This window comes from Glycine max, chromosome 15 (genome assembly GCF_000004515.6).
Source record: "Glycine max cultivar Williams 82 chromosome 15, Glycine_max_v4.0, whole genome shotgun sequence".
NCBI classification, from domain to species: Eukaryota; Viridiplantae; Streptophyta; class Magnoliopsida; order Fabales; family Fabaceae; genus Glycine; species Glycine max.
The window spans coordinates 44,348,554-44,362,311 of record NC_038251.2 but is presented as its reverse complement, the minus strand read 5'-3'; the positions used below and the strand labels follow the sequence as shown (position 1 = coordinate 44,362,311).

The 13,758-nt window shown below is 35.3% G+C and overlaps 1 protein-coding gene across 2 annotated transcripts; it reads right to left on the bottom strand.

The window, feature by feature from the left end:
• Positions 1 to 10,572: 10,572 nt before the first annotated feature.
• LOC100499925 (uncharacterized) lies at positions 10,573 to 13,758 on the bottom strand. Of its 2 annotated transcripts, none has more exons than NM_001251151.2 (2): positions 13,321 to 13,611; positions 10,573 to 10,995 (listed from the first exon to the last, which is right to left on the bottom strand). In NM_001251151.2, exons 1-2 carry the CDS (start codon positions 13,534 to 13,536, stop codon positions 10,816 to 10,818), a joined length of 396 nt encoding a protein of 131 aa, NP_001238080.1. In that variant the 5' UTR covers positions 13,537 to 13,611; the 3' UTR covers positions 10,573 to 10,815. The 2 variants fall into 2 exon arrangements, with proteins under 2 accessions (NP_001238080.1, XP_040865346.1); XM_041009412.1 differs by having other exon boundaries at positions 10,667 to 10,995; positions 13,350 to 13,758.

Here is a 13,758-nt window from a genome sequence, read left to right as displayed (position 1 = left end):
TTGTGACATTATGAGATGTGAAATTGTGAATGAGTTTTGGTTGTGAATAAGTGTGTGATTAACTCTTGATGTGACATTATTTGTGTTGTAAGCTGTGAATTGTACAATAATCTGACCAGTGTTATCTTGAGAAAAGTGTAAATGCGCAGTGTTAAAGAGAAAATGTAGGTTCCTATTTAGGAACCAGTGTTAAATTGTAGCGCAATATGTTGTACGTGTTTAACACACGAGTGTGAGGTCATGGGTATTGTATAATTCACGAGCAGTGTCTGTGTGCTAAAATGATTTTAGGGGTTGGACCTGAATCAGGAGGGAGAGTCCCTGACGAACTTTTCGGAGTGTAGGCCTTGGGGGTGACCGGGTTTGAGTGCTCCTTTAAGCCTATGCTGATCCCATATGGTTGAAGCATTCTCGCAAAACATCGTGACCCTGACTGGTCTCCCTATGATCTTACTTAGTGAGAGTGACCTGACAAACCCATTGTGTGGTGTGTCTTGTTATGTACTCCTAAGCGCCCCAGGGTGGTTTTTCACTAACATGGTACCATATTGCATGTAGGCTTGAGTCTTAGCATAATTGTCTCATGCGCTTGCTAATTGTTTATTATGAAATTGAGGTGTTATTATGTCTTGACCAGAACGTGTGATTCTTGTGTAATGTGATTGATGATTGAAAAGTGTGATTGATGGATGAAAAGTGAATTTTGAATGACAAAGTGATGAAATAATGTGAGATATGCTAAGTAAATTGTATTTGGCTACTATATGTTGTTTTGTTTCTCTCTAGTAGTTAGGAATGTGATAACTCACTCTCGATTTGTTGTTTGTGTTTGGATCCTGTGATGATCTTGAACCTTGTGTTCGGGGGAGCAAATGGCTAGGTGAAGTACTTAAAGGAACCTTGTGCTGAAGGACGTCGAGACACAATGCTCTGATAGGATGTGACAGTGGGGCATAAGTTTTATATTAATTGCATAATGTTAGTCTATTTTATTTTATCTCACCGATTTAACAAAATATTTTTGTAAATTTTGACGGCCTTGTTTCGAGTCGAATATATTTGTAATAAGTTTTAATTGATAATAGTGAAGTGAATGTGAACCTTTTACCCGTGTGAATTTGGTTATCGATATTTTTTATATATTTTATTTATTTATATGTCGGGGTAGAGGGTGTCACAGTAATATTCATAAAGACTAATATATCTGCTAGTATCTGTAGTTTCGTCGACCAGCATAAAAAAGTCAAGGATCTTTTGAAGGCCATTGATGATCAGTTTATTACATCTGACAAGGACCTTGCCAGCACCCTTATAATGCAGTTCTCATCCTTAAAGCTCCAAGGGATAAGGGGTGTACATGATCACATCATGCGCATGAGGGATATAATGGCTCAACTAAAAGCCTTGGAGGTTACCATGTTTGATTCTTTCCTAGTACACTATATTTTGTGTGCTCTACCCTTGCAATATGCTCTTTTCAAAATCTCTTATAACACACATAAAGACAAATGGTCAATTAATGAGTTGATGATCATGTGTGTTCAAGAAGAGGAAAGGTTAATTATGGAAGAGGGCGAAAGGGTGAACTTAATCGTTCATGGAAAAAAGAATGGGGATCAATACAAAAACAAGAGCAAGATTCCTGCTCAACCAGTCATAAAGAAAGATTCCAAGTGTTTCTTTTACAAGAAGAAAGGGCACATGAAGAAAGACTGCTTAAAGTTTAAGAGCTGGATGGACAAGAAAGATACTCCATTTTCTTTTGTTTGTTATGAATCTAATATGGTTAGTATTAATCATAACACATGGTGGATTGATTCTGGTTCTACAATCCATGTTTCTAATACCTTGCAGGGTATGGAAAACCTAAGCAGGCCAGTAGGAAGTGAGCAACACATCTATTTAGGAGGCAAGATGAGCTCACATGTAGAGTCCATTGGGACGTGCAATTTGGTTTTAAGCAGCGGTTTCATTTTATGTTTAGAAAAGACTTTTTATGTTCCAAGTTTTTCTAAGAATTTGATTTCTATATCGAGACTTGCGCCATTGGGTTTTTCTTTTAATTTTTTGGATTCCGGTTTTACTTTAATTAATAAATCTAGAATTATTGGTTTTGGTGCATTACTCTATGGTCTTTACTATATTGAATTGCAAAATGATGCTGCTTATAATTCTATGCATGTTACCGCTGGGGTTAAACAATGTGTTGTGAATGAGGAATCCTCTATGTTGTGGCACCATAGATTAGGACACATCTTTATCGAGAGAATTAAGAGATTGGTAAATGAAGGAGTACTTAGTACTTTGGATTTTGCTGATTTCGAGACTTGTGTGGATTGTATTAAGGGTAAGCAAACTAACAAGTGTAAAAAAGGGTGCAAAGAGGAGCTCAAACCTATTAGAAATCATACATACAAATATTTGTTGTCTAGATATGGATGCAAGTAGTCCAAAATACTTTATCACCTTTATAGACGATTATTCACGATATATGTATCTCTACTTACTTGGTACTAAGGATGAAGCTTTGGATGCCTTTAAAAATTTAAAGGCTGAAGTCGAGAAACAATGTGGAAAGCAAATTAAGATCGTGAGATCTGATCAAGGTGGAGAGTACTATGGTAGATACGCGGAGAATGGACAAGCACTTGGTCTATTTGCGAAGTTTCTTCAGAAACATAAGATTTTTGCCCAGTACACTATGCTTGGTTCTCCGGATCAGAATGGTGTGGCAAAAAGAAGAAACCGAACTTTAATGGACATGGTAAGAAGTATGAGAAGTAATAGAAAACCTCCTTAATTCTTGTGGATTGAAGCATTAAAGACGACTATGTATACATTAAATCGAGTTCCAATCAAGGTTGTCTTAAAGACACCTTTCAAGTTATTAAAAGGTTAGAAACTGAGTTTGTGACATATACGTGTTTGGGGATGCCCATCTGAAGTGAGTGTTTATAACCCACAAGAGAAGAAACTAGACCCTAGGACTATTAGTGAATATTTCATTGGATATGCTGAAAAGTTCAAAGGGTATAGATTCTATTGTCCATCACATAGCACTAGGATTGTGGAATCAAGAAATACAAAATTTCTTGAGAATGACTTGATTAGTGTGAGTGATCAATTTCAGGACATTGCTTTTGAAAAGGATCACTATAAAGCTTAACCATCTAGCTCAAGTGATAGATTGGTTGTCATTCACACCCCTCAAGTACAAACAGGTGTTAGATAATCATGATTGAAAATCCACAAATTATTGGAAACAATCATACAAATCAAGTTATTGATGAGGAATATCAAGATAATGTTGAACAACCTATTGAAAAACCGGTTGAGCAACAAGTTCCTCAAGGAAGTGATAAGGTAACATTAAGAAGATCTACTAGAGTCAAAAAGGTCAGCAATTCCTAGTGATTATGTAGTGTACCTGCAAGAATCGGACTACAACATTGGAGCTACAAATGATCCTGAAACATTTTCACAGGCCACGAGTTCTAAAGAATCAAACTTGTGGCACAATGCCATGAAAGATGAGATGGATTCTATGGCGTTTAACCAAGTCTGGGATCTCGTACAATTGCCTAGTGGTGTAAAAGTCATTGGATGTAGATGGATTTTTAAAATCGAGAAAGACTCATAGGCAACATTGAGAGACATAAGGAAAGACTTATTGCCAAAGGGTTCACTCAAAGAGAAGGAATTGATTACACATAGACTTTTTCTCCTGTATCTAAGAAAGATTCTTTTCGAGTTATTATGGCATTAGTAGCTCATTTTGACTTTGAGTTACATCAAATGGATGTGAAAACGACATTCCTTAATGGTCATCTAGAGGAAGAGGTTTACATGAAACAGCCTGAAGGATTCTCCTCTACTAAAGATGAGCACTTAGTTTGCAAGCTTAATAAATCTACTATTGCTTGAAACAAGCCTCCCGCCAATGGTATCTGAAGTTTCATGATGTCATCACCTCATTTGGATTTGAAGAGAACATCATGGATCACCAAAAGGTCAATGGGAGTAAGATTTTCTTTCTTGTGTTATACGTGGATGACATTTTGCTTGCAACTAATGATAAGGGTTTGCTATATGAGGTGAAACAATTTCTCTCGAAGAACTTTGATATGAAGGATATGGGAGAGGCACCTTATGTAATTGGCATTAAGATCCATAAGGAAAGATCTCGAGGCATTTTGTCTTTGTCTCAAGAGACTTATATTAACAAAGTTTTAGAGAGATTTAACATGAAAGATTGTTCACCAAGTATAGCTTCCATTGTGAAGGGTGACAAAATCGTTTTGAGTCAGTGCCCGAAAAATGATTTTGACCGGGAACACATGAAGAATACTCCATATGCTTCAGTTGTTGGAAGCTTATTTATGCTCATATTTGCACCAGACCTAACATTGCATTGGAGTTTTGGGAAGATATCAGAGTAATCCAGGTATTAACCACTGAAAAGTTGCAAAGAAAGTGATGAGATATCTTCAAGGGACAAAGGATTACATGCTCATGTACAGACAAATTGATTGTCTGAAAGTGATTGGCTACTCCGATTCAGATTTTGCTGGTTGCGTTGATTCACGAAGATCAACATCTAGTTATATTTTTATGTTAGTGTTCGAAAGTCGACAAGTGTACCGATTCGCACAAATAGTATAAAACGGTAAGATCGAGTATCGTATCCTCGGGGAATTTGTTTCACTTAAACTATGTACATTCAATATGTAAACACTTATATGGATTAAAAACAAGGTAAATGTTGAGTTATGTACTAGAAAATCTATTTAAGCATAAATAAAATATCGAAAGTTATAACAAGTGAAAACTATCAAGTTAAGAGCGTTGAGTTAAAAAATTGTGTAAGTTAAAAATATTTCTTTTCACTTATAATTGAATAAATGACCAAATAAGAAATACATACGAAATAACTAATTAACAAAAAAAGTTCCTTTTCTTCTCTGTCCTAGGTCTCACTTGGTTTATGTGAACAACAATACTCTGAGTATATTATACACATCGAAGTAGCATGTACAAATAAGCAACAATAATTTATTCTAGTTTACTCATCTTCTGTGAAGTTTACTTATGAAAATGATTTCAAATTTATTTTGTCATAAATAACAAAAATATAAATTTTCAATGTTGATATCTCCATTACTCCTGATTTTTCTTGTAACATATCTATGTGTTTACTTGCTACTATTACATGCATTTGAGCATTTTTTTTTTTGTAGTATAACAACTTTCATGTAGTTTGCAATGTATTTCGTTGAGTAGAAAAAGAGACATAGATTATCTGCTCTAAGACATTGGATTTTCCTTTCCTAGTCCTTTTTTTCCCTTGTTTTTCTCTACTACAATACCATATTGTTTCTAGATTATGTATAATCAATCATTTGTGTACTTCTATTTTCTTTTTCTTTTGAATTTTTTAGACTTACAATACATCATTTATTTCATTTTCCCCCTTTTCATATGGTACGATTGAATCTGAATTCCTTAAGAACATTGTTGGGGATGTTTTGCAAAAACTGACTCCAAGATACCCAAACAAACTGGAAGGACTGGTTGGAATTGAGGACAATTATGAACAGATTGAATCATCACTAAAAATTGGGTCAAATGAAGTTAGAACCCTTGGAATATTGGGCATAGGTGGCATAGGCAAGACTGCCCTTGCTACTGCTTTCTTTGCCAAACTGTCTCATGAATTTGAAGGTGGTTGCTTTATAGCAAATGTAAGGGAAAAATCAAACAAGCATGGACTTGAAGCTTTACGTGATAAACTTTTTTCAGAGTTGTTAGAGAATAGAAATAATTGTTTTGATGCACCCTTTTTGGCACCCCGTTTTGTCATGAATAGGCTTTGACGTAAAAAGGGTTTCATTGTGTTGGATGATGTGGCTACCTCAGAGCAATTCGAATGTTTAACTAAAGATTATGATTTCCTGGGACCTGGAAGTAGAGTCATTGCTACAAGTTGAAATAAGCAAAGTTTTAGTCAAGTTGATGAAGTATACAAGGTCAAGGAATCGAGTTTTCATTACTCCCTTCAATTTTTCTGTTTGACAATTTTTGGAGAAAAACAACCTAAAATTGGATATGAAGATCTATCAGGAAGTGCAATTTCTTATTGCGAAGGTATTCCTTTGGCTTTAAAAGTTCTGGGTTCAAATCTTCGTTCAAGAAGTAAAGAGGCATGGAAAAGTGAATTGACAAAACTCCAAAATATTCTAAATACAAAAATTCATGACATATTAAAATTAAGGTATGATGACTTAGATAATTCTCAAAAGGACATCTTTTTACACATTGCATGCTTCTTCAATAGTGAAGGAAGAGATTGGGTAACAAGTATTCTGGAAGCTTGTGAATTCTTCGTTGTATCTGGGATAGAAGTTCTTTTGGATAAAGCTTTCATAACAATTTCAGATTTCAATAAGATAGAAATACATGATCTGATTGTTAGAATTAATGTCTCATGTGAAAGACATGTGACTTATGTAGGGACTAATAAGTAAATAATTAACGATTAAGGGCTAAATTGTAATTGTGTTTAATAGGAGAAATTTTTAGAGCTAACTGCTACTTGATGGAAGTAGTGGTTATAAAAGGGGCTTAATACCCACTAACGTGAAATAAGGTCTCCTTCCTGATCAGAAAAGTGTTCTCTCTCACTCATACGGAGAGAGGTAGAAAAGAAAGGCCTAAGGAAGTGAAATCTTATTTCTCTCATCTTTCAAGGAAATCAAAGTGCACATGAGAAAAGTTCCTATGGAGAAATGTACAAGTCTTCCTATGGAAAAAGGTACGCATCATTATCTATTGTTTATTGATTGTTTGTGAGAATTATAGGTTTCAAAATCCTAATGATTTTCTATAATTGATAGTCTAGGAAACCCCTTAATGTTTTACATTGATACAGCAAATGGGTCAGGAAATTGTTCATCAGGAATCCATCAATGACCCTGGAAGACGAAGTCGATTATGGAAACCGGAGGAAGTGCATGAAGTCTTGAAATTTAACAGAGTATGTTGTGGAATCATTTGTTTCTTTTTTATAATACATGTATCATTTTAGAATGTAGCTAGTATGATAATGCTGCTATTTATTATTCTAAATTTTGTTTTTCAGGGAACTGATGTTGTTGAAGGCATAACTTTAGTTTTGTGTAAATTAAATCTATATTTGAGCTCTAATTCCTTCCCAAAAATGACTAACACGAGATTTCTTAAAATCCATGATTCGTGTTGGCCAAACAAAATTTAATGTGTACCTTCCTAATGGTCTCGAGTCATTGTCTTATAAATTAAGGTACCTTGAGTGGGACGGATTCTGTCTTGAGTCTTTGTCGTCTAACTTTTGTGCTGAACAGCTTGTAGAAATTCACATGTGGGATGGCAAACTTAAAAAACTTTGGGACGGGTTCAGGTATGAATATGGCTATAATACTACATTTCTCTTTCAATTTTTAAAGGTGAGAGAGAATCCTTAGAGATAACTGGACTTGTGTTGTCCCAAGTGAAGTTCACTCACAAGGACCATACCTAGGATGATGTGCTTTTATGTATGTATTGGTTTCTCTTTAAGTTAAGGCTCATAATTATGAATTTAACCATTTGTGAACAATGTGATACATTTATTTTGTTACAGAACCTTGTAAATTTGAAGAGTATTGGCCTTTGGGGCTCCCAAGACCTAGTTGAGATCCCGGACTTATCAAAGGCAGAAAGAAAAACTTGAAACTGTTTCTCTTTGTTATTGTAAAAGGTTGTGCCGGCTCCACCCATCCATATTAACTCTCCCAAGCTCACATATTTGTATTTAAGTGGCAGCAGGGAAATTGAAAGACTTGATGTTCATTCAAAAATCTCTCTGTGACCTCAGAGGCTGTTCATCTCTCAAGGACTTCCCAGTGATATCTAAGGTAATGACACATTTGGTTTATCTGGCACAGCTATATGTGTGTTGCCGCCATCAATGTTCTTTGTCCCCAAGCTAACACATTCGGATGTACATGGCTGCAGAGAGATCGAAAGCCTTAATGTTCATTCAAAATCTCTCCAAATACTGTACCTCAGTGGTTGTACATCTCTCAAGGAATTCTCAGTGACATCAGAGGAAATGACACGCTTGGACTAATCTTACACCGCCACATGCGCACTGCCATCATCAATTTGGCGTAATTGGAAGCTTATTTTTCTTTCTCTGAGGTTGTAACAATCTTGACAAGTTATTAGATGATCCAGGAATGTGATCCATTACAATACTAGACCATTCTGGGTGCACACAGCACAATGCATCAAATCTGTCATTCTTACAAGCAATCCCTCATAACTGTGGCTACTAATCGTCTTTGAAAAAGTTTGAGCTAATTGGAACTAATATTGAGAGCTTTCCTGCAAATATAAAAAACCTTTCTTTGTTAACAAAGCTTTACTTAGATGATTGCAGGAAACTCGTGTCTCTGTCGAAGCTCCCACCATCTAACGGCTAGTGTTAGAACACACGTTAGAGAGCCACATAACCTACATACATGATAATAGGGACTGTGATGGAAGGTATTTGCTCTTCCCAGGAGACCATGTCACTGATGAGTGTTGGTTTCGTAGAGCAGTGAGATCAATTACTATTCCTTATCTCTCACAATCATCTGACTTGTGCTGTTTCGTTTATTGCATCATTCTTTTTAAGGGATCATACCTTGGTGATGTTTTGTGTTCTATCTATCAAGATGGCAAACAGGTTGGCTGGGACCGCAACTTCATACTTTGCACAAATTTAACTTTATGCACTTTATGTTTTGTGTTTGTTTTTGGGTGTCAAAACGTGTGATCTTTTTTGCAAGAAACCATTTAAATTTGAATTTGATTACCATGGCTTGGTTTGTGATAAACACCATCAAGAGAGCATCAAACAGTGTGGGGTCTTCCTGGTATGTGCCTCAGCATGGGGGCTCAATTTGTTTGGTAGTAGTAGCAAGGAAGTTTTTGAATTGGAATCCCTTGCTCAAATATCTGATACTGATACCGAGTCACGGCCCAAAGCAATTGGAGTTGGAGGCTCTGATAATGAGAATGAAAATGAATGGGAACATCTTCATACTTCATCGGTATGAAACATCACTCACTCCTTAATTGTAGGTTACTTTTTTTTATATAAATATTAATTTAGTTTTTGTTAACAGTCGGTTTTTTTTTTTGTTACTGTTGTAGGTTCCTTATTTGCTACTTTTTTTTCCTTAATTATTTGTTACTGTTTTTCTTAAATGAAATTAGTCCTTCAAATATAGTAATTACCAGTTAGAAATACTCTTGATTCTAGAAAATCAGGCCTAGTGTATTGCAAATAACATTGTGCTGATCTTATTTAGCAGGTTTTCTTTTGAAACGTATATGGAGAATATTGGTTGGCAATGGGCACTAGCTTGGTGAAAGAGCCAAAGCAGAACTCAGAATTGTTCCATGGTCTATTTCTTTATCTAATAGATTTCTTTTCTTGTATACTATTTGTGTTCAATACAATTATGTATTTTTTTAGTGATACGAAAATCTTATCTATGTATTAAACTTCTTGCATTTTTAATGATGTAAAAATGTAATTCTTCTTTCCTAAGTCTTTTTTTTTTGTCCTTGGCCTCTATTAAGTCAAATTTTCTTTCCTAACATCCTCGCAAGGGTTTAGTGAACTAAGTTGATGATTGCAGTGGGATCATGGTTGCAGTTGCTACAAATAAAGTGTGGTTGTGAGTTGCTGGTTCCATGCATAATAGAGGTTTAGTGGTTTGTGCCTTCATGGTTGGATTCGTGCATGGCTCAATGGCATGAGGGGTTGGAAGGGACGAAATCAGAAAAAAATTGTTAGGGACAAATATTTAGCATATGAAATTCAGTTTAATGAAAAATAAAATCATATGCCTAATGACACTTAAAACACTTGCAGTTTGACCACCAACACTGAAATACTAATTCAAATACTAAAGGTAATTGGCCTATGTAGAAAGGACAAATGCTTCTTTTTTTCTTTTCTTTCAATTGTAAATATTATGGCTATCTTGTTTCAACCGGGGCGATTGCCCTTATTTTTCTCTACCTAGTTCTGTCCCTGGCTGGGATGATGTTGCAACTTGCAGGTGTCGATTTGTTGGTGTAGTGCGAGAGAGAAAAAGCGTAAATAGTGTGGTTTGTGTCTTGTGCAGTTGTGCTATTCAAGAAAGGATATTTCAATAGAAACTAAAAGTAAAAATTACAACTCTAGGGACCACAAGATTTATTAATCCTAATTTATATATTGATTGTTTATTCATTTTAATTATATGATGCCATATTTTTTTATGATAATTAATTATAATCACAAATTTAGATATTAACGTGTGCACAAAGTAATATACTAGTACTATACATTTATGTACTGTTTTCAATCCCATATTAACACATCTCTAGCTTATTTTATTTTTTTTCTTCTCCTAAAAGTACTTTTAGATAAATTTACTCATACGGGCCCTAATACTTGCACATTGCAGTGACCTAATATCATGGCATTACACAAAATACAATATTACTACTTCACTAACATGCTACCCCAATATATTCATTTGCAATGACGTTAAACAGTGATACGTACGCCATTCTATTTTCAGCAGTGAGCACATGTGCACAACAATCAGCAAACATCACTTTCTTAAATTATGCCAGAAAAAATGAATACAGCAGTTTGATCTGAAACCAAAGGTATTATCTCATCTTGTGTTGACATACAAAACGTTTAAGATAATTCTTTATGAGGAAACAGACACAGCTCATGACCAAACTTCAAAAGTAATTGGTGTTATAGAAATTCTTCAGAAAAGTAGAGGTGCCCTGGTCTTTTGTGGCTGAATCCTGTACTTGTTGACCAACTACATACTGACCAATGATATGATGCCTCTGCTTTGAATGGTCCACGACGTTCTTCAGCTCTTCCATCCCCTTGAAAAGCAGCATATCGATCACCTGAATGTCGACAAATATTAGTGATATTCAAAAAATCTTTCTTATATATAATTCTTTTATTTTTACTGAATCATCATTGTCAAAGTCTTTGAAAATATTATTTGTCTTGATGCATTACATCTGTGACGTACTGAACCAAATTTAAAGATAAACTACATGTTCAGGTAGAACTATATTATGGTTTTCGCATTGAAGGGAAGAGGCACTGAGCCCAAGTACAGAAAATCATGAATTCATGCTAGAAAGTTTCATCATGTCTATGGATCAAAGAAGGAATCAGACATGTCTTCAGACAAATCCAGACAGTAACTAAGTTGTTACGAAGTAGGCATAAAATATTTAAAAAGATATAGGGTGTTGTACAAAAAGAAAATAAATTCAATTTATAGAACAGTAGAAGCATGGCAAAATTATGCATGACACAAATAAAAGATAATAACATTATCAAGAAATGATTATTTTCCAACTAAAACACGCCACTCAAAAGCATCTGGCAATGCACTACGGCAACTTATTTACAGGTTGCCAACTAATAACACCCAATATGGTTGAATCAACATATTCAGGGTAGCCAGCTTTAGGACCCACATATCAGCAAAACATATCCAACTTTTTTTCACATTTTCCCATCCTAACATGGATAAATTCAAAACTATAACTTCCACCTTGAAATTTGACTAGACATCAAATCAAAGAATCGCAGGCTCTATTATGCCATATATTATGTAAATGTATAAAGAAAATTGACTTCGATTCTTGAATAATCAATATCACTTCTGCTTCTATTGTAACAAAAGATTCTCTTTTTACGTGGAAAAGGCCTGTATCAATAATTATGATTTTACGTATGGACAATTTCTCGATATCTTGTTCATTCGCAACAAAATCTTTTCTTTTTGCAATGGTAAAAAAAACATGCTTTTTTGAAGAGAGATCCTATTTCACCAATCGAGTCACAGGTATCCCCTTGAAAATTATACCACTAATTTCCAAGACTAGGAAATCATACATACCAAACCAAAAGTCTTGGAATACAAAAATTATTAGAAGGGAAAATTTGATAAGCTTAACTACCCATTAGAAAACTGTCCCCGCTGCCCTAGTGTTTTAATCAAGCAATGCGCCCACAACTTACGAAGTAAAAACCATTCCACTAAACACAATCTAGAGGCTTTAAATGCCTTCTGGCATCATCTTAAAACAAACCCATAGTAGAACTCACTCTTGCAAGGCAAATTCAACGAGTGACAAATACTAAATAACCTGCACAAGAATTTTCATACAGCATGTTTCAGCTTCCAGAAGAAAAGACAAACATAGGTTCAAGGTACTCCATTGACAATAGGCAACAAAAATCTTTACCAGATATCCATTAACATACAACAACAATTAACCTTATCCCACTAGGTGAATTCAGCTACATGGATCACACAACAAAACAATACCATTAGGCTCAATTGAAAAGCAAATTATCAATAGGGATATTATTCACCATGAGATTTCCATTCAAATAAGTCAAAATCCTTTCTTTTAGAATTCCTCTTGACTTCAATCAAGCAAGTCGACGCCAAATTCAATTTCAAATCATTAAATGGACACCCTATTGCACAACAAACTATCAATTCAATTTTTAACCTATGATGTTTGAAAGCACAATTAGGAGGCTATGAATCAACGATTGCAATGCTTCCACATACAACAAGAAAATTTAATCATATCAGAAGAAACACAATATTGGAGAACAGTCAGAACAGAATCAGAATCAGGTTTCTCTTATCAAGTACCACGCCAACAACATGTTTTCTATTTTCATTTTCATGTCCAATAACAATCACAAATTCTCACATATTTTGTTTTTTTTCCCATCAATTCCTCTACAAACTTTGCAATTAATTTTTCTAGGTACAGCGAGAGAACAAAAACAGCCCTAATTTTCGGAAATGCATTTCAAAAGAGGACTGAATAAAATCAATCCACTATCTTCTAACACTAAAGTGGGAAACATAATACTGCAAACAGAATCACGCTTCTCTTATCAAGTACCACGCCAACAACGTTTTCTATTTTTATTTTCATTTCCACTCAAAGTCACAAGTTTTCACATATTTTAGTTTCTTTCATCAATTCCTCAACAAATTTTGCAATTAATTTTCGTAATTACACTGAATAGAATCAAATCCACTATCTTCTAACAATATAGTGGCGGCGAATGAATAAGTAAAACAACAATCCCCCAACACTGTCCTAAGCCGGAAACAATTAAACCTATGAATAAGAAAACATTCCAAACCAAATTAGAAAAAAAAAAAAACGAAAAATGATTACTTTGGGATCGGTGACGTGGATGTTCTTACGGATCTGGGAGGAGACAGAGGAGCGGAGTTCGGAGACGGAAACGACGTCGTAGAGGTTGTAGATTTCCATGACGGAGGGTAACGATCTGCAAGCCGTTCTGAAGAATTGGAAGACTCGGTGACGAGCTTCCTCCATATTTGCCGAGTTCGGGAGCACCTTCACGTTCCGAAGCGCCGCGTTCGCCATGAGTAACTCGGTTGCTCGCTCGCTCACTGAGTCAGTCACAACAACTCGCTTGGTTCTGTTCTGCTTTTGATTCTTATTGTTCTTCTTCCATTGCGGCAGGGGAACTGGTTTATTACGATGAAAGAAATGGAGTGTGTGTGACACGCGCTTGTTCGACGGCGTCGTTTTTCGTTCATATGCCAGGGTTAAGATTAGTTCTTGGTTCATCATTTATAAAAGTTG